We start from the raw sequence: 22,229 nt of genomic DNA, 5'->3' as shown, positions 1-22,229 counted from the left end.
TTTTCACTTCCATGCAATCAAGGATTTATTTCTGAATAAGCCCACCAAACGGAAAATAAAAGGAGAATATCAGAATTTGGGTGGGCCAGCACTTTAGACAAGAAATAACGTGTATGTACTTCACCTTGACAGTAGCAGAACCTCCTTTTCTCCTCAAGAACTACTGTAGTCAGATCAAATAGTATAGTCATACTTGCATTTCCAGGTTCACAATACTAATTGAAAAAGCCCAAAAATACTGTAGAGAAGAGCCCAACTCAGGCAACCATTTATAAACCTGATGTATTTGTTAAGCTTTAAGTCAGTATGGAAAAAGCACGAAAACTCTAGGCAGATATGAAAGACATCTCAGGCCTCACTACAAAACAGAACTTTATCCTCTGGTTTTCTGGAGCATCTGAAAAAGACAGTATAAATTGCTTATACTACTTAACGCAAAGAATCTTTGCAGAAATGAGGGATTATTTTTCACAATTACAGGGATTCTCTTACATACCCTTAAGCACCATCATATGTATACAGCACAGCACTTTCTTGAGGTCCCATCAGCAGCACTTTATAGGCTTTATGCTGGAGCTTGTTCCTATTTCTGAGCCTCAGTATATGACCTATGATCTGTTGCCACTCATACATATGGTTCTTTGCTGACACAGAAATATTCAGCATGAGGCATAAGAACTATACAAGAACTACAGTACCTACTGCCAATCTATTAATTACATCATAGCAAAACTAAATACTGAACTACACCGGTGTAATTGATCCTAAAATTACCAGGTGATTTGGTATCTACAGTTGCAAAGGTAATTTGAAAATTATTTTTAATGCACAAATACTCTAAGCTGAAAGATCTCAAACCCCAAAGTTAACAGGCAAAGTCAATGGAAACTGCCATTTTGCAGAGCTTTGAAAATCAGAAAAGGAAAATTTTTGGGAGAGATAAGCAGCTGCCTCAGGTACTACAACCTTTTTCCTAAATTCATCATCAAATTACTAAATGCTAAGCATTGACCATGTAAAGACTCATTTCAGTGGACAACAAAATTTTTGCTTCTAATTACCTTTTGCAAGGTTAGACTTGTAATATTTTTTTTAAAAAACACTAAATTATTTTTCTCCGTCCATTAAAGCAAGTGACGCCTTGCAAAAAACCTTTGTTGGTGCTCAGTGAAATTCCATCCCACTGCATTCTGGCAGTTAACAGACCGCTATGGAGCAAAGATACACTGACTCATATTTTTCCAAAATGAAGCCATTTTCCTACCATGTCTTCATCTCGGTTACCTTTTTTACAGGATTTCTCTCTCCTGAACAGTTTGCCACTTTACCTAATGCAGAATTAGAGTATAGATGGAAGTAATGGAAAGTGGGATCTCACTGGGCAACATTCAGATTCTGAGTTGAAATTCCAGCAAACCTATTTGGCTCTAACAGTCTTTGTTTAATTTGAGTTTAATTGCCAATACTTAACTGTTAGGTTCTTTGCTGCAATGCCATTTCTCATCTGCTGACAATTACATTGTAAACTGGTCATGATAGAGATCTTTTCTCCCCTGTATTACAAGTATTGATACTTGGTGTGAATTTTGTATATTCACAAGTTTCATGCAATAGAATTTTTTTTTTTTTAAAATTTTTTTTCTTTTTTCCTCTACATACTGTTCTTCCCCATGGCTTTAGAAGATAGAGTACTGAAGTCCTTAGTCAGCATTTCTAGTAGTCTACCTCAATTACAGCACAATTCAACATTTATCAAAATGCACAGAAAACCTCCAGTTGACAGTACTCAGATGTGAGTTAGGTGTCAAAATCCTTATTTTTGTTACTGTCAACTCTTATTTTTTTACTAGAAGGCCAGTATTCCCCTGCTGAAAAAAGTGGAGACTAAAGAGTGCATTACACCAATCCAGAATCTAATCAGCTTGTTGAAAATAGCCTGTTTTATTCTCAGTTGTTCACATAAGAGTGTTTTAATTAGAAAAGCAAAGCAACCATTTCTCAATAGCTACACTTTAAAAGAGCTTGCCAAACCACAACAGGGTACATAGTACCTCTGCAATCCTCTACTTCCAACATACAGACCTGATTTTAGCTTTGCAGACATATTCATTCTCCTTAAAGGAGAGAGAGACATAGACAATGCATGTGGGAGAGGGAGAGACTATGGGAAGCAAAGAATAAAAGAAGAATACCAATTTTAGTAAAAGCTACTCAAATGTTGCTAGTAGCAACTCAGCTAGAATATGACTCCATGGTATAATATATGCCTTTTAAATATATGATATAGATTGGCAGAATCTTTCTTGATAGAATAGGAAGTGTATTACACAGACCTCTCAAAAGAAGAGAAATAAAGCCTGCCAACTCCCCAAAGAGGAAGTATATGCTTGAGGAAAACAGTGCTGCGGCTGGGGGTGGCAGCGGGTTCTCACGCACTCAAGGCATTTTTTTGAGAGTGCAGAAGATGCATCCTTGAGCACACAGCTTGTGCACAGTCATCCTGGTTGAGGAATTTTTATAGAAACAACCTTATCTTACTCAAGGGCATAAGCTTGCCAGCTTAAACCTCCACAATGCCAAGAGAATACTGCAAATTTGCTTGCAGTTCAGCATTCAAATGCATAGCACTGCGGCAGGTAACAGGAATTTCGTAAGGCAAGCTATCTTCCCCAGCCTGGCGGCTGCTCCCAAAGCACTGTATATGCCCTAGTTATGCACTATATTCAGGTGCACAATGGGCTGCCACAGACTTGGTCTCCATCAGTGTACCACGTTATTTTGGTTTTTCTATTTCTTTTCTTTTTTGTTGTTGTTTACTTCTCAAGTAAATTGATTTCCCCAAGATACGGTGCCTAATGATCTGACTATCCATGATATGCTTCAAATACTGGAATACATTAGACTATAAGAAGGCCCTATGGTGATTTGCTAATTAGCTTAACCCTTGTGGGACACGGAAGAAGGAATTTTTTATTAAAACAGGATAACCCTGGACTATATTGATCTGACTGAGAAATGAGTATTTTAGTCAAGATGAGTCTCAAGATGAGTACATGCTGGAAATGGTGATGTTGTTTCCATAGCAATGCCATGACAGCCTCTAGAGTGAAATAGTGTGCTACCAGGAAATGAAGGGAGTTCAAGTGCTATGAGCTACATAGTTCTGTGAGCAATCCAAATACATTCTCATAAAGAATATTTAGTACAGCTAGATAGTCCAAAGATTGCTGCTGATGTGAGGTAAGCCTTATCGGCATGCTTCCAGCAGTCCTGTTTTCTCATTCACTACGCCCAAGATGACTTATCTAAAGGCTTAAGCTATGGGCAACACTGCTAAGCCATTTCAGACCAAACATTAACAAATACCTTTACCTCAATTCTTTTCCAGTGAAGAATATAATATATAATTAAGGGCACTGACTCTCGTTCTCCATAACACAACCAAACACATAAAACCTTTTAGCAAAGAAAAGCCTCATATGTGCAATTATTTACCAGCTGACCTTCCCCCTTCCTTTTCTCTCACCTCCTCCTCTCCCTTCCCTCTTCCTGCTCAAACGATACTCAGCAAATCTGCTTGCAAGTGGGAAGCAATGTATAGAAGTCTTGCATATTCCTCATGAAAATTTACACAGCCACAGCATAAAACTCACTTGTCTGCTTTTTACCCCAGTTAACATTTATGCTAATAGAAAAGCAAACCAGAAAACCACTAATTATATTTTATTTGCCTAAGGCTTTACCTAAGGCAAATATTCTGGTCAAATTCTGCAAAGCTGATTTAAAATATTTTCAAAAGGAGACAGAAAGGGAATTAACTTAAGATCTGCATGGCTTTGTCTTTTCATTTTCAAAGAAATGAAAAATTCTCAGTGATTTGTAAAACTGCTAAAATAATGGTTATAACCCAGCTGTTCTCAAATAAAATTTTACAAGACAAAGTACCTCACTTGAAAAACACCCTAGCATACCACTGCTAATTCATTCTTTCTCCAGCGTTTCCACGCAATTTGTAAAGATGTTCAAACATGAGCTGAACGTCCGGAAACTCTACCACTATATTTGTTGTTTGTGTCATTGTCACAACCAGCCTCTTGGGTAAACAGATTGTAGTTCATTATATGTAGCAGTGCTGCTTCTGAGGGAAAGTAGGAAGACAAATACACATCACTGCCAGATCCCTTATTAACAAATGTCACTTCAAACCAAAATGTTTTCTATTTATTGTTTTAAACATGCATTTAAAGGAATCAAGCCTTGCATGTAAAACAGCAAGATGCTTCATTTCTATTTTGCATCTAGTAAAACGATGTGAAGCAAGCATTTTTAAAACTGCCTAAGCCTCCTCCTGCCTGTCCCCCCTCTAAGTGTCTTGCAGAAGACACGGAGCCCAGCAACATTCGTTTATAATTTAAACTCTTTGCTTGGCAGAATTTTTTCATCTTAATATGTCTAGTCCTAATTGCAACCAGCACGCCCAATGTTTTTACCAGAAGCTCATCTACTTCCAGGACATTTTTATGTAACTGGGTTTTCTGTAGGACAGAAATGCAGTTTCTTTATGGGACAGATGACAGAATCACAGAATCACTAAGGTTGGAAAAGACCTTAGTCCAATCATCAACCCAACACCACCATGCCCACTAAACCATGTCCCACAGTGCCACATCTACACGTTTTTTGAACACCTCCAGTGATGGTGACTCCACTTTCCTGGGCAGCCTGTTCCAATGCTTCACCACTAGATCATCCACTAGATGTTGAAATCTAGTGAAAAATGTGCCCCTACAATTTTACAAGGATTTACAGGGCTCTATACGGACAAAACAATACCTGTGGAAAGACTGATGCAAGTTTAACTTACTCATCCTCTTCTTCCAGTTACCGTGGTCTCCCAGTTAATTCCCCAATATGAGCAATATTTTGTAACTATCTCAACTTTTTTGTTTATCAAAGAGTTAAGTAAAAGTAGCCTGCTTGATGATCTGGTTTGGACAACTGAGTACAGATACAGCTTATATTGTCTGAAACAAAAGTGGATGCAGCCTATTTAACTTGGTCTACTCTCATGAATACGTACTGGTATCCAGACACAAAAGTCAATATGCTGCCACCATGACCAGCATAGCAAGAACAGTTTGCTCCTAGCATTGATCATCCCTTTACCTAATGTTCTCTCCTACCACTGCCTAAACTCTCTCATCACAATCCTCCCAGATGTTTGTTCATGTTTATCTAAAAGAAGCAGCAATATCTGTATTCCAATCCAGGACAGAAATCCAGTTATCCCAGAGTCATCCACATAAGTATCCCAAAGCCACTGTCTCAGATACAGGAAAAGTTTCCTATCCTAAAACTCAGAAACACACTCCTGATTTCCCCCTCATCATCACTTTTAGAACATACTCAGAAACTGAGCATGCTACTATAAGTTGTATCATGTTTTAAGAGTTAAATCAATGATTCAATCACAAACTCTAATACTTACTGATAAAAAGTGTTTTAAACAACAGGAGTGTGCTAATGCTTGAAACAGAGTCCACGCAGCTGTCACCGAATATAGCAGTTGCACATACAGGAGGAGAAGCAATAACATCCTAAACAGTTATTCAATCTCAAATAATTTTGCTATCCATGCTGCTCCGTCAAGACATATGGTGGTAGTTATGTTCATAAGACTAAGTCTGTTTTTCAGCTCTTTCCTAGTATATTGCTAGAATTTGAAACATCGTTGGAGGCCAAGTGCTTCTGAAGCCTGCATACGAGTGTTTTCATACAAAGGGCAAATGAAACGTGGTTCATCAGGGCTATGAAATTTATAGTTTTCATAAGCAATTTCTTTAAATTTTCTGCCCCAATTTCCTCATCCACAAAATAGTAGACAAATTCGTCTACCAGCCTCTTAATCTTTTGTAAGGATACACTGATCAATGTATATAAAGGATGCGAAGATAAAAAGCTCTTCATAAATGCTAAGAATTATTTTACACTACCATATTCACAATACTTTTGTTCTGATTGTATCAATTGTCCCATAGTAAGCCTTCTCTTTTCAAGGATTCACACGTATTTGGGGTTTAAAAATTCAGTTGGGGCTGGTATTTCTGTCAGTAAGCTCTTAGCGTGGCAAATGACTTAATAAAAACTCATGTTGTCCTCACAAAGTATAATAACTATTTTTTTGGTTTTTTAAAACTTGTTAGAAACGTTTCTCTTGGCAATCCATAGTTTATAAAACAGCTTGTAACACAATAAAAGGGATTGCAAAAAGCAAAGACTTATCTTGCATAAGCATTCTGGAATGTGATCTGGTTATCATACACAGACATGCAAAGACTGCTGTGCTTGGTGTGACTCGCTGCTCTGCTTTAGAAGACGAGGATACAACACAGTAGAGGAGAACACACAGTAGCCTCGTATAAAAGTGTCCAGGACAGCGACAAGACTGGAGGGTGAAGCTACAGTGAGGAGGATACTGTGAGGAGCCACCCTGCTACTCCATACAGGCGTGATGGCAAACAATTTTCCCACTCTGTTCTCTCTTACTAAAGGATGAAGGTACAGTTGCTTGGATATCAAAGGCAGACATAGCTGCACTTTGAAGAGCCACATATAAATTGGTCCTATATACACAGTCTTATTAAAGAGGGCACCATTTAGCTTGCTTAAACTAGACAGGTGAAAGACAGAAAAAAAATATGAGTTCAGAAACAAATTGAGGAGATATTCCCTACAGTCCCCAGGGTAAAGGCACCTGTCACTTCATCCCACAAAGGCAGTTTTTTAAGGACATTAAGAGTTGTTTGATTTAATGAAAATGTTTCCTGTGACATTAACAAAGCATGGGTTAAGCTCCACAGATGATCTGGCCTATGAAGGAAGACACACAAACGATCACCAGAGACAGGAAGAACGCTCTGTCACATTGGTGCTATCTTTTAGGTATTTGCCCCCAGTAGGACAACTTCACTTTGACATCTAATAGTCCCTCGTACAAATCCACAGAGAAATATTCTAAATCCTTTTGAAATATTTAAAAAGAAATCACCAAAGGAACACAATATTCTGACTTGGCCCTATAACCTATTTCTCTTCTTACTGGTTCATTTAGGTTCTGCAAAACACAGAGAAATCACTTTTCTCGCTACACTTTCTTTTCTTCCTCCTGCAAGCCATACTGTTGCAGTGCAAGGGGCAGCCTCACAGAAGACTGGAATGATCCCACAACACAGCTTTCAGGATGATGCCAGCACTTAATACAGCAATGATTGCATTAATCACAGACACAACAACTCACACGAAGCAGCTGAGCCTTACCCCCAAGCTGTGCACATCTCAGACATTAGGGTTCTGGGAAGCAGGCTGATGGGAACTGGTGGCACTGTCAGGGTAAGGACTGACCTTTCAGCAAAACAAGGTGGAGTTGCTCAGCATGAAATGTCTTCAGAAAGTAACAGTATTCTAGTCAGGTGGATAGTTACCATTCAGCTGGCATCAGTTTCCTGTTTACTTGTCATTAACCTACTCCAAGACTGTTACTTTTCACATAAAATTGCCTGATTTTTGCAACCTCTTAGCTGTCTCTTATGATATCTAAGCATTTTCAATTACAAATACTGCAGGGATTCTGATAAATAAAGGTATATTTTAAAATCTGCAGAAAAATATTTTAAAACAGCTCTCTTAAGCCCCACTAATACTATCAACACTGAGCAAGGAACCACAATAAAGGATACTGAAGCTCCTATCTGTGATTGCTAAATGCCAGAGGTTAATCCTGAGATCGTCCGCTGACATGTATGTCTCACAGTCACTGTTGACGGATATTGAGTTGACATGATAGGTGTGACCATTAGCAAAGATTCTCCGGGGAGTGACTTCTACCATCAAATCCATAGGTTTCAATACAGGCACCTGCCAAAAAGACAGAACATAAACCAGAAAGAGAGTGAGATTTAAAATAATTTTTTCCTAGGATGATGAAAGTCTGGATGGAGAGCAAGCATTCAAAGATTGTGACATTATAAAACTTCCCAGTGTATGCAAGCTGAATTTCTCCATAGATTCTTGCTGGGCGAGGCCATCCCTGTCAAGGGGGAAGGAACATACAGGAGAGCCATGGAGGGCCAGGCGGAGTGATGGAAAGCCTGGACTGTGTGAAGGGGGGCACTGGCAGCTGCCACAGAACAGGCCCGTCCCACAGCAGGAGCTACTGTCCCACATATGCAGGAGGCTCTGGCTCCAACAAGCAGTGAAGTCCTAGTATTTTGCTTTTCCTAAACAGTTTGCTGTCTGTTGTAAATCACTTACAGTATTTCTTTTGCTACTCGATCTCTCTCTCTCAAAAAAGTCAGGTGGTGAAAAGGTTATAATCTCCGCAAAACATAGTAAATGAAGTCTTAGAAAACACAGTCAAAATGTGTACTGACATACTGTACATACACACATACTCCTGAAAAGCCACAGATTATCACTGATCATCGAACCCTCATTATTTCCCTGTATGTCACCTCAGTGTCATGCTTCAATAACTAGACACTGTCAATTTATTCCCTATTGGTAAAACACAGTACGGCTGTGGTCCATGATTTGGACATTTCAATGTTGTTGAACGTGCATCAGAAACAATCTATCATACATCAATCTGCAAGATAGTTTAAAGAGGAACACAGAGAAATTAAATCTTTTAGTTTTGCTTGCCAATAAAGGAAAAAAACATCGGTTCATTCAGCCTTTGAATTCTCAGACTATAAGCAATCCATAATGCTTTTGTTTGTCTAATCATACAGAATAGATAAGTATTCCATTAATGTCATCTTTACACTGTGGAGGTTTTTTTTCACACTAGACAGTATTGGCTTGTTTCGGAGGTGGGTGTTGGTTGGTTGGTTTTAACAATAAAGAAATACTAGCATTTATACAACGCAGCATTCCAGTTCTAACCTTTAGCCACCTCCTTTGCCAGAACACCTGGAGTGAATTCAGCCATTAAAATCTGAGAGCAAAAATCTATTACGATATCATACATGCTTATACAAGTTCCATGACTGCATCTGTTCAGCAGTGCAGAGCCTCACGTTCACTGGAGCACAGACTACAGCAAATCCCACTCTTCAGACAGGGGATAATTCCTTTATACTACTGAAATAAAGATGAGACGGAAATGTGGTGTACTGTCTTTAACTCAGTTGCTCTGAATGAGGCCAGAACAATATTTAATATTACTTACAAGTAGAATGCTTCCAGCATGCCAGGCTAAAGAATCCTGTGTGAAAGTACATTAAGTCACGCTGAGAGAATTTTATCAGGAGGAAAAAAAAAAATGACATAAACTCTCTAAACATATTTGTGTTGGTCACTATGTGATAAAGCATTTGTGACTTGAAAACTGTGTGACAGATTCAAGACCGTTACCTGTCAGCTAAAACTTCAATGAGGATAATCATATATATGCTTAGCATTAGGTACACATTTAAATCTTTTACTGAGTTAGCACCCATGACTATCTTCTTGGTACGTAACAACTGGATTTTGGACAAAGACAGCAGTTTACCTGCAGTGATGTTACTGTAGAAAGATCTTTAAGTTTTCCTTCTTCATCTTTTAAGTTGTACCCCTCTGGTCTCTTATCTCTTTCAGTAATTTTCCATAACTTGATTGTTTTATCTTTAAAAGAAAAGATGAACAACTGTCAACATAGGAATTCTGAACGTGGTTACTCACCTTTCACAATATATTCCTTAAAGAAGTTTCTACACCTTGGTTTAGACAAGTGACGTGCTGAAACAGTCTGGGTCATTTAATCTTGCACATCCAGAAAATGTTGTCGACAGAAAAAAATACTCATAAAGCACATCCCATACCTTCAAAGTGAGTCAGAGGTTCCTGGCAGCTGACAGACCATGTAGAGCACATGCTGTTCTCACATCCAACTTGGCAGTTTGCAGGTGGAACAGACCAAAAACACTCAATGCTCACTACTGAACCTCAGTTTGACGATTTGACTTTGCAAGGAAATAATCTTGATATTAAAGCCAGTTTACTAGGTTACTTATAAACAGCACAAGAAGAGTGTGGAGTAAACAGACAGACCAATGATACCTGCCTGGTCCATTGCAGGAATGGGCAGTGGTGTATTGGTGTAACATCATGAGCTCCAGCAAATGAAAGGCTGTGTGAAAAATGAGACATTTTGCCCTCCTAAGGGAAAGCAGCTGAGAAATAACTGAGAAAAAAACTGAGAGAATTGTGTTGTAAGGGTAAGTGAGAGAGTGGCGAGAAAAATATATTAATCTTACAGCAAATGGAATTAAATCTAAACTCTCCCTTTTTCATGATTGGTGAAGCATATGATGATAGAATAAGGATGCCTCTTGTTTAGCAAAGAACCTCTGAAGCCAACAAATAGAAGTTGTAAACATTTCACATGGAGTTTGTCCTCATTTTTGTAGTAGCTGAAACTGCAGATTTCCCTAATGTTGATCATCCACTCCCACTCTGGTCATGTAACCAACCTGCCAACGCTAACACTCCCCAGGCTGAAAAATCAATGCCCATTCTTCTGCAAAAAAATCTGTCCCCGAGCTTCTAACAGGTGTTTCACTCATCTGCTCATGGAGCAGCCAAAGCCCCTCCAAAGCTTCTGCACTTCAGCTGCCATCACAGCTTTCATTAACTTCAGTTCCTGCATAATTTTTTATTTCATCCCACATTCTTCCTTTACCCCTCTTTCCCCAAGTACGTAGCAGAGCATAGTTCTTTCCGCAGTGTGGCTGATCCAAATACTTCTTTCAAATGCTAGTACAAATCATTTTAAAGGCAGGATTTATGAATACATGAATCGCTTTGCATTTCTATAGCAACTTTAACTTTGACCTATTTTGTTTTCAAATCAATCTCTCCACTACTTTGAGTGGTTTTACTATTATGCATCTCCTAACAATATTGATATGCTAATTTTCAAGCACCAAAACCACTACAATTGATCGATCTACAGAACAAGAGGTTAGCTCAATTTGCAACTGAAAATCTCCATTTAAATATTCAATATATTTCATTTGTATTGGTCACGTTAATTAATTACTAAAAATACATATAGGCCATGTCATGTACTTGGGGTTATTATTACATGTAAATAGTGCATTCCTGCTTATCTATTCTAAAATTTATAAATACAGCAATTATAAAATGCATGATAAGAAAAAATGCAAAGTGTTTTTCCATTGTTGGACTTGATTGCTATTGATAAACCTATCCCTTTCCTGAGTGAAAACTATTTTATTAGCAGTTAAGGGTACCACATGTGTTGGTTTTCTTATCCTTCATCTGCCTCTGGACTTTAAAAACTCCCTAGAAATTCTAAGCATGCTTATATTTCGCAAAATACAGAAACATCTCTGTGAGGTTCAGTATTCATTCACTCTCAAGGGTGTTGTGAAGTTTAAATTAATTAATGTCTGGTAAGCAGTCTAAAGCCCTCAGATGAAAGGATCTGTATGGGCCAAATTCTGATCTACCCAATGTAACCCACATCGAAAGTGGCCCCAATATACGCTGGTACAAAAGACACCAATGAATCCTAATAATTTATTATTATACTACAAAATCAGTTCTGTTTACAGTGCAAACCAGAAATTTGCTAACTGCAAGCACTACAAATCCACAGTGGGATTCGAAAGCCTTGGTGGTTTCCTTCTGTCTCCATTAATTAAGATGCTGCAATCAAAGCTTAGCTGATGACTTGTTGGTAACATGTGAACTGGAAAGGAACCAAGATCCCCTCTGAGAAAGGTGACCTGTGTAGGAACAGCTTCAGACAAAAGTCCTCCTTAGGAGGACAGAAACAGATTTGGGCAGGTGCAGACCTGTCAAGTCTCATATACTCAGGGTGAGAGTTAGACGGACTCTCCCCTCATGTTCCCTAACAGAGGGATGCTCCATCCAGCAAATTCAATGGGCACTGTCCACCTGTGCCTGCGGTAAGAAAGGATGCTGTTTCACAGTTCTCTTTTTTTCTGACCAACACTGTGCTTTAGATCCTAAACTATCAGCAAAATATCAAAAATTGCATTAAAATACCAGGCTCAGAATGAGTAAATATAAACCAGTACTCAAGATGTTTATACAACCTGCCCAACATGAGCATGTGTGACAGGTAATGCCTTCATTCTCTACAAGTTATTATCCCCTTTTATAGGCATGGGATTGACATACATTGTCAATGACTTCTCACAGGTAATCTGTGAGACACCAAGGAATTCAACACGGGCCTTCTGTATCCTAAAGTTAAAACTATCTTTAAGAGTATGCCAAGAGGTGAATCTTCAGACTTCAACCCTGCTGTGCCAGGAAGCTAGGAATCCTCCTCGACACACAAAAATGTTTTGTAATCCAAAGCCAAAATCCAAAGGCTACGCCAGTGGCACCACTTCTGTTCTCCTCACCATAAAGCAGTCTGTCAGGATGCTCCAGAATTAAGAATTGGGAAAAACAGAGGCCAAAGTATTTTGCCAGGTCCTAGGCTGGCTCACTGTTGGCTGCAACTGGATTAATCCATAGCAACAGAGACTGATTATTTCTTCTTTTCTCCCCTCCCATATTATATATCAACCAGAAAACTGCTATAAAGGTCTATTAGGCCAACTGTAAAAGCAGCGTATCTGAGGACTGAGCTGTATTCCTCAGTGTTTCCAAAAACAAACTTTAAAATGAAAAGGGAGAAGTTTCCTTTTAATAATCTGCTTTTGTATCATGCACTTCGAAGAAGCCATTCCTAGTTAAAGTTATCTGAAGTAGAAGGCATATTTTGATCAAGGGAGAAGTGCAGAAGTAAACTCCCAAACTTCATAACTAGCTGACTAATCATTAAATTAGCACAAATCACCTAGCTATAACAGGTATATTTAATTTCAAATATTGCAACAGTGCCCCCCAAAAGTCAAAAGACAACTTTAAGGAAAACAGACTACGAAACATAAAATAATTTGCCATCTACATTAATTCACAATTAATGTAAATATTATTTATTGCTATAAATTTTAACTAGAAGTAACCACTTTGCTCTGAAGTGTTAATTCCCAAAGGTGAGATTACACTATTTTTCTATCAGCAACTCCCAGTTATGCTCAGACATCTACTAGAAAAATTCTTTTCTGATTACAATGAGAGCTAAGATTTAAAATCGGATATTTTTGCCACATGCTTCACCAGCAGTAATAAAGGTTGTGGGTGTCCAAATGTTTCCTAAATGACACCTGCACATGTTAGGCTCAATTCAATTTCTTCCCCCTATGTCACATCTGCATATCCCCTCCTAGCAATAATGCTGCATTTTTTTTAATCAAGAGGCCTTAAGCATGTTAGAAAGATGAGTCAGTATCAATATCCTATTATTATTCCCACTGCCTTCCAAAGATTTGTGTAACTCTTTCAAACTTAAATAAACCATTCTGATGATAATGAATGAAAAGAAAAAGACTTTAATCTCTCTCACCTACATTCATTTACACATCTACAAAGAATAAAAGTTATGACAAATACAGCCGATGAGATCCTAAATCCTCAGTGAAACACAGCTGCTGAGTAAGATGATGCCTTTGTCACAAAATTTATTTCAGGATAGCACTGCATGTTAATAGCAAAAACAGATAGCTCTCTAAATGTCTATGGATAGCCAATACGAAAAACCCTATGACTATGAATAAAATACATAAATAAGAGATATCAGAGTCAGTATGACAGTCTTTGTAAACTCTGAAAGAGGAAATTACTAAAACAGTAGATTAAAATGAACAAAAATATACAGTCAGCACTAGAGCACAAGAGCAAAATGCTGGTATGTTCTATATACTCTCAGCTATCTTACCATTTGTTGATAAAAGTGAGTGAGCTGCATTTTGCTGTGGTAACCACTTGATCTTGTTTATTTTTTCTTCTATCTCCAAGCTCTTCAAATAATCAAATTCAGGTTCATGGCTCTGGAAAGTGCTGTAAACATTGTACTCCCCCTGATTGTAAGGCTCATTTTTACTCTATGGAGAATAAGAACAATAAAAACATGTGGTTTATGATGGCAATATATCTCCATCTCTTAGGAAAGGTGTATAAGCAGCCTTATAAATATAAAAATATTGAAAGTGTAATTTAATTTCTCATTTAAAACATGATATTGACAGATTTGTTTCTACAGGAATGAAATTCCCTCCAAGTATTGAAGCAACATTTAATAAAATGCAGAATTTTTGAAGAAATGTCAATTATTCAGGAAAGCTTTCTACAAAACATACTGCAGATGGACTGAATTTAAAAGTGAAACATAAAGGTATCACAGCAAAGGCATTGTTTTAAACGGAATGGTTCCATCAAACAGGCTAAAGCTATTAAAACAATGTAGAAGTAAAACAAAAACCACCACCTTTTTTCTTAGCTTAGAATTTTGGAGCTCTGAAGCATTTTTGTTTGGGACAGCAAACTTCCGAGTAAAAGATCCTTACCTTCTTTCACTTCCCCTCCAAAGAGGTGACATTCTGTTTTACTGAATCTTGAGATTATAAACAAGTTTTTTAGTTAGATCCAATTAAAGTATTAAAAATAAAGCCAGGTTTTACCAAGCTGTTAAGGTCTAAGTTGGTAACTCACATACCTCAGGTTCCCTTTGGAATATAACAACCCGACCCCCCTTGTCACCAGTAGCCAGCAGTTCTCCAGTGTGGTTGAACTCAACTGTAGAAATAATATCAGCTGGAGGGAAAAAGAGAAAAAAGGCAAATTTTAGACTGCTACTACAACACAAAGCCATTAGAAATATCAAACACTCCACAACAAACGCAACAGATGAGGGATTTGAAGGAATACAGATGAATTCAACGGCAAGTCACTAATGCAAACAGGCTGCATGCCACTACAACCTGAGGTTGTTACACAATGAAACAAGTGCAAACATAATGAGGCAAATTTGTGTTTCCAGCTCATCTGCAGTTTGGGAGTTGAGGAGATCTCTGGAGAGGTTATGCTTCAAGAAGAGCAATCTCAGGCTGCTACAAAGCCTTTTTCAGTACTGGAGACAGCAACAGCATTGGCCTCCTGCTACTTCCTCTAGCAAGGACCAACACAACATCTTAGTCCTGTTGCATGTATTATTTATTCTTCACCCTTTATGAGGGTTTTAATATAATGCCCTAGCACTAGCTTTCTCAAATATTTGTTTGAGCCAAGAGTGCAAAAGCAAAGTACAAGTAGCCTGTCCTACCACAGAGGAACGAAGGCAAACCAGGACTGCTCACTGTGCAATGCTGGCAAGAGCCCATTCAAGTCATCATTTTCGGTAAATCATTTCAGCACCATAAAAATGTGTCATCAGAAGATAAAAAGACCCCAGTCTCTTCTTTTTCTAATTTTCAACAATTCCCTTTCCCTAAGCAATTGCATCAGCTTAAACAAGAAACCTCATCAAAACCTGAGGCTAGTCTTGAGTACAAATTACTATACATCAGGATGAGAAGGGAGAAAGGGACTGTAGGAGCAAAAGAACTGGTTCTTCCGCTTGTATGCCAGTAAATGCTAGAATCATAATCCACTGTTAATCCTACACTATTAGCATAATTTAAATTAAAATGCCTAGTGCAATAGTAAATTAAGAAGCCACCATATATGCAGTCACAGACAAACGCAGGGTATTACTCAGAGATTGCATGTATGAATCCTCCATAATAATCAGTATTCACTCATCAGAAACATGGGCCAGATTTTTAAGAGCATCAGTAGTTAGTACCTCCCCTTTAGGCATAAAAAGCTGTGGTTTTCAAACACATTCATCATCCATCAGTTTATACTGAGAACAATGTGGCGACAGTGGGCTAAGCTCTTTTGAAAACGTAGCCCCAAATGAGTTCACTAAAATTCAAAGGAATTGAAATAACAAGTGGATGTACCATTTACTTGATACATTTTATGAACTGAAAACATCTGTTCCTATTATTCTTTTAATAAACTAGCAGTTGAGTGTTAGAAAGCTTCTTATTGCCAGTAGCTCTCATCAGCAACACAGCCATCCAAAAGCCAGATTCTTACTGGAACGTTATAAACAATTCACCATCTAAAAAAGGAAAACTTTACCCTAATCATGGTAAAGAAAAATATCTTTTAATTTTTTCAAGAAATCTTCACCATCAAATTGTTCTGCCTAAAAACAGTAACAAAACCAAACAAACCAACCTTCCTCTTTTTTTCCTCCACACACTACATACATAAAGGAGGAAGGGGAATCATAAAGCATGTATGTGATTTTCTTTTTTGCTGAATAAAATGCATGACTTTACTCATTTAAAGCTGCATCTTACCCCAACCATACAGGCAGAACTGCAGAAGTCTCATACTGACAGTCCTTTTAGAATGGAGACTCTTATCTTAAGCGTGCAACGGGGAAGAAGGGTAAATGCAGAGGGGAGGAACATAACATCTATGAAAATGTGTGAGTATTTGTGTGTGTATGCGTGTGCAAGTGGAATGCATACGTGATTTTCCCAACAGGTCACAAAAGAATCAGATAAAATAACTGTGCAAAAGGAATGACTGGCATTTGAAATTATATGTGTGAATACACTTGCTATTGGCCTGGAATACTTCCACAATGGCATGAAGTACTCTTCTCTATGGTCACAATGGTCATGAGATATTATATCGCACTTTACAGAGGGTATCAGCCAACGCCCAGTAAAGTCCACAGGAGTATTTGCACAGACTTCAATAGTAACTGAACCAGGGTTATAATAAACCACCTCTGCATTCTGTTATTATATTGCATTTGTCATTAAAATATTGTGTGCAGTTAAGTGATTATTGTTTAAAGAAAAGCAACTAAAACATTAAGTATCTGTGGGCAGTGTGTAATGATGTTGTTCTTGGGCAAAATTCTCCACCCCCCGAGGTGTTTCTTCCAGATGCATCCCTCCTTTCTATTAGAAAAAACTAATTCTGAACTGGAAACTACCTATCATTTTTAAATTAACTCATTCTGAAAAAGAACAGATCCAATATACCAACCTTAGAGGCTATGAAGCTTGTTCGTAAAAAATTATCCTTGAATTGGAAAATCACTTTTATTGATCCTGTAAATAACAGCTGAAAACAACTGCGGGGAAAAAAAAATCTTATCCAGCATATCTGTTCAGCAGGTGAACATTAGTCATGCTGTTTTCATAAAAAAAGATTAGCCAGGCTGGCTTTTCCTAAGACAGAGGAGGCAGGAACAAAATCAATCAACAAAGCTCTTCATACCTTTCTGCAGAACATTCCCCTACATATTTATTAATGCTGTAGCAACATCAGCCACTACGGTCCCATCCTGCAGATTCTTCCATTGGAGAATGGCCCCCTGAGCGTACAGAGCAATTAACTACCAGATTTCACCCTCTCCAGGATATATAAATGCTCCACAATGGAAGAGATGATGAATTTGCATGTACAGTAAGCCCTTGGCAAGGGGTGGCAGAGATGAAAGACTCCTCCTATCCGCCTTCTGCACCACACCTTCCATATCTCTGCTGGCAGTGCCAAGCTTTGCACTAACAATTAGGATTATCAGAGATTGAGATAATTTACCTATTAAGGTAAATTGAGCAAACTCAATGCCAACAGGCAAATGTTTCCCATCAGATTGCAAATCCCAACTTTTATCCCATATTAATTTTCCCACTCCACTTTTAAATTCCCCATTTTGTCTATACAGAAATGTATATAAACTTGGATTTAAAAGTCATCATGCTCAACATCTTCACTCAGTTAAAAAGCACAACTTGGACACTCAAAATACAAACGCTGACTGAGAAAAGCAAACTGAAAACCATCAAAGGATGAAAATACTCCAGGGAGGTATACACCTGGTCATCTGTTCCACAGCCTGCCACAGCAAATTGTTCCAGCAGGTACAACACACTACAGACTTCATTCCCCAGACTAATTTTACATATTCACAGAAAGACATCACATTACTGTACAGCTTAAACTGACAGGAAGTTTTTCCTGATCCAGTTTGAAGTATTTCATTCCCTGCCTCCTAGTCACCTCTGCCCTTTTGTACCTCATTAACTGATTCTTCTGCAGCTTCACAATTTACACTCTTTAAATGTGCTTAATGGCTATGTTGTACCCAACAGCTGCTACTTAGCTAGCTATAGTCAGCTTTTCTAATAGACCTAAGTCTATCAATGTACATCTGTGCACATCAAGATATCTCTAGCTGATTGTACTGCTCTTCCCTCAACTTCATGAGGATTGTTCCAGCACGGAAGCAGGCAAACAAAGCCTCCAGCAGCCCTCCCTCAGGCTCAGTGTGGGGTGGGATGAAACAAAGGTTGGTACACCTAGCCCAATTAATTCTGGGCTTTATTTCACACCATCACATGCTTTTTGATGTTCACTTTCTCGCCTCTTACAGGTTTATTTTAAAGGTTTTTAATAGCTTATTTCTATATAACACAAACAGGCCCAAATACCTTTACAATAATTAGAAAAGCCTTACCTAGATAATAAGTCTTTGCATCATTTTGGGGCACTCTAGCATAATTGCATGCCACTTTCCACCTAGTATGCACTCAGTGAAGCAAAGTCTGAATATACTTACTCATCTTCATACAGTCTTTTGGTCAGAAACCTCAAGCAACTCTAAGAAAAGCTCAACTATAATTTTCTGTATGTTACTTTCACTAATTTCTACCTTTCTGGGGCCTTTCATTTGAAGGCCCTGCACATTTTATTTTGCTTCAGAAGACCAGGAAAGCAAAGAAAATTTCAAAACTATTTCACCCAGAACAGAAATAGAGCTTTTTGGACAGCAGTAGCAAGTTTTGAGGGCAAACAAAATCACACAACGGTACAGGGAAAAGAAGATCAGATAATATAATATTCTGATATTCTGCTGAATTGCAGTGTAATCCTGATAGACAATTAAAGGATTTGCAATGGGCCAGAACAACGAAATTAACATCAGTACTTTTCTCAAAAAAAAGCTGTGAAATCCTACCAGTCAGAACTTCTCCTTTATATCACATCCACCACAATCAACAAGACAACATTGTCAGCCTGAGCTGACGGAATCAACATCTAGGTCAGGTTTTGTTGTGTGTGTTCCCAGTGGCTAGCAGGCAATCTTGTAGTCTACGTTATTTCAACCAAGTTCTGACCTGGCCTAACCTTGGTTCGTGAAATCCAATAAGATCACAGCACAATCTGGCATGGCTGCAAGCAATGTTCAGTCATACTGATACAGAAGTCCCTGAGGGGCATAATCTGGAAGAAACAACAAAGCAGCTTGCAACAAAGAGAGCCATAAAACAAAAGGACAAATGGTAGATAAAAGAGGAGCAGTATTACAGTATTTCGTGTGAAGGGAAGGCCATTACAGTGAGCTGTGTTATCAGAATTTAGTTTAGACTTGGACAAAAAAAAAGGGGGGGGGGGGGGGAGGGGATGGATGGAAAGAAAAAGCCTGCTACCTTTTTTTTTTAAGCTGAAGTTTCAAAGGTTTCCTCAAGCAGCTAGAAAACAAGGTATGCAAAACCTCAAATGTATGAGCGTCTGATGAATCCTTTTCTGAAATAGCTGGCAGAGAGATTCTTGACAACAGAAAAAATTCCTACTTGAAGCTGCAGACTCTGTAACACACATTCATTCTGGTTCACAGCAGTGTTATTCACCATCTGGGATCCGGGGATTGTATGACACCAGAAACCACCCCTCAAAATTCAAGTAAGCGCAATGCAAAATCTCACACATCACTCTGTCCACCTTGGCTGGGTCAGAAACTTAACGCTAAAAGCCAACACACCAGAAAGCCAACTCCACTCTACTGGGAGACAAGACATTTAGTTGACCTACAAACTACCTGATCACCTCTCCAAGTCACCAAAACGGCACAGACTACAAGCCAGTAGGGTGGCCATACGAGAAGGACAGATGAGAGAAAAAAAGAGCGCAAGGATGCACGAGATGGAGAGAGAAAGAGACCAAGCACATGAAAATGTTAAAAAGAGCCAAAGCGTGAGAAAGGGCACAAAAGAGCATATGAGGGAGCATATGCACACATGAGAGCTTGAGAAAGCATGAAAGAGCACAAAGAATGCCATAACAGAAGATAAGAAAGTAGTTTGAAATGAAGGATGTATCCACCACTTTGCCCCTGGGATTATCTGTCACCCGGGCAAATCTTTCGCTTTGCTTTTTTTCTCGTTTATTATGGCTTTAAAACCTGATGCGAGTTTGTGCTGCAAAACGGTTAAGTGTTTGCTCCGTGTTAGATGTATGGGCAACGCAAAACACAACAAGAAGCTGATTTTGGCCAAAGCAAACTTTGAACATAGATGCTAATAGTGCAAGTACTTCAGGGATCAGTGAAACAAGGTTATCAATCAATAACAGAATGAGATCCAGAGACGTGTGTCCACTACACTTCATGTAGTTGTTCTCCTAACTGACACCTTGCCTGGCTTCATTGCTAGCAAGGACAAATATATCGAGGGCAGAATCCAAACAGTCCCCTTTAATCCTGTCAAGCAAGAACAAGAAAGTTTATTGGGCTAAATACGACCTTTCTTCCTGAGTATAACAATCTCTTCCTGATGTGAAATCCAAAACCGCAGGGTTGAATGCTGAACAGCTCTTGAAAGGCTGATTGAAACACGAACCCTTCAGCTGGGGATGGCAGTAAATAATAGTAGAAAAAAATATGGAAGCAGCAAATTTCCTAACCTCAAATCCTGGCAATCACCGAGCAAATCTTTCCCTTTTTTCATTATTAATCTTCAACTTTTGGATTTTAGAAATGCTACACGTACACACCTTGGTGGTCTGGATCAGCCCTGGCTGATCCTGAGACCATCATGATACCGTTGAGTTTCACAGGTCCATGCATCCCTATATCCTCAGGGACCAAGGAAAGCACCTTCCCATTCAGAACATTGAAATGGAGGCTCGGTGCTCACTCAAAGACAGAATTTACTTGAAACAGAATCTAAAAAACAAATCCAAAATTTGCATGCCCTCTATGAGCACCTATGACCACTGTGATTTACTGTTTCTAGCCTCGAGCTTTAAGAGAGCTGGGTTTTTTCTCCAGTATTTTTGTATGTATTTATTTTAAGAGCTTAGAAAATGTTTCCAACAGCTTTTTAATCACATACTAATTTCTAGCTCTATTTCTCAAATTAGAAAATCAGGAAATGACACCCAACTGTTGGAGCACAGTCAATGTGAAAAAAAAAAATTTGTCTACAGGACAAATATGTAAAATAGATTTTCTGGGTTCTGTGCTCTGTGCTAAAACCAATTCATACTGAATACAAGTCACTGAGGTTCAGTTCTTCACGAAGTGGCACGCCCCCCCCCCCCCCCCCATTCCCAATTTAAAAGCTCAAAGCCCTTATTTCAGTGGTACTGGCTCCCATATCCCTCCTGCAGAGTACAAGGCCTCCAGGAAAAGAGGTTAAAGAGACTTGACCTTCTGCTCACTGAGGTAAATGGAAAGTTTCCCACTACTTCAGTAGTAAATAAGGCCAAGGAACATTTGTCAGATGTGGTGTAGCTGAGAATTAGGACACATTTCTCAAAACTTTGGCTACAGTTTACATGCACTTCAGTTTCTTCATGTTCAAGGTGACCTGCTTAGATCAGCGAGTTGCAAAGCTTCAGTCCTTAGTTCTGCAGAACACTTAATTAACGTTACTGCTATCCTTGCTGAAGTCACTAAGCGCACTGCTTTGTGCCTTCATAATCTGAAATACTCAGTGGCCTGATAAAAAGCTTGCTACAATTCCTTTTAATACCTATTTAGGGGCTCCCAGATAGTGGTACTCATCACCTGCAGTAACCAAGCAGCCTCTCAGTGCTGTGAGACTGCCGGTCCTCCCTGTATACCCACAGGCAATGCAGGGGCTGACTCCAGCCCTGCTTCCAGCGGGTACCTCTGCCGCTGGGGATGGCCAAAGCAGCTAAGCCTGGGAAGCACTGATCCCGCCATCCTGTTCAACCTGAACAAACTGGAAAACTCACTAGAAAGCCTTTCACCTTTGGTAATTCTAAGCCGTTCAGTAACACTGCTCATAGCTGTTCTTACAAGCAGCACTTCAAACTAAGAAAACACTGCAGATCAATCCCTATTTTAGCATAAAGATACGCACAGAAAGCTTCTAAACTTCACATCCCCTAAAAGCTTCTTCACAGCTAACACTGTGTAACAC

General features: G+C 38.8%; 1 protein-coding gene across 2 annotated transcripts in view; it reads right to left on the bottom strand.

Annotated features, from left to right (window-relative positions):
- The window catches only part of PPP2R2C (protein phosphatase 2 regulatory subunit Bgamma), a 145,508-nt gene that overhangs the window by 43,101 nt on the left and 80,178 nt on the right, over positions 1-22,229 (bottom strand). For both annotated transcript variants that reach the window (XM_059817674.1, XM_059817673.1), the window contains 4 exons: positions 14,642-14,739; positions 13,865-14,030; positions 9,554-9,666; positions 7,737-7,914 (listed from right to left, as the gene is read on the bottom strand). In XM_059817674.1, the coding sequence (XP_059673657.1) occupies positions 7,737-7,914; positions 9,554-9,666; positions 13,865-14,030; positions 14,642-14,739 (555 nt within the window). The remainder of the gene's footprint in view (positions 1-7,736; positions 7,915-9,553; positions 9,667-13,864; positions 14,031-14,641; positions 14,740-22,229) is intronic.

Source organism: Gavia stellata, chromosome 5, assembly GCF_030936135.1.
Source record: "Gavia stellata isolate bGavSte3 chromosome 5, bGavSte3.hap2, whole genome shotgun sequence".
Lineage (NCBI taxonomy): Eukaryota > Metazoa > Chordata > Aves > Gaviiformes > Gaviidae > Gavia > Gavia stellata.
The sequence above is the reverse complement of the archived record's forward strand: the minus strand, read 5'-3'. Positions and strand labels throughout refer to the sequence as shown.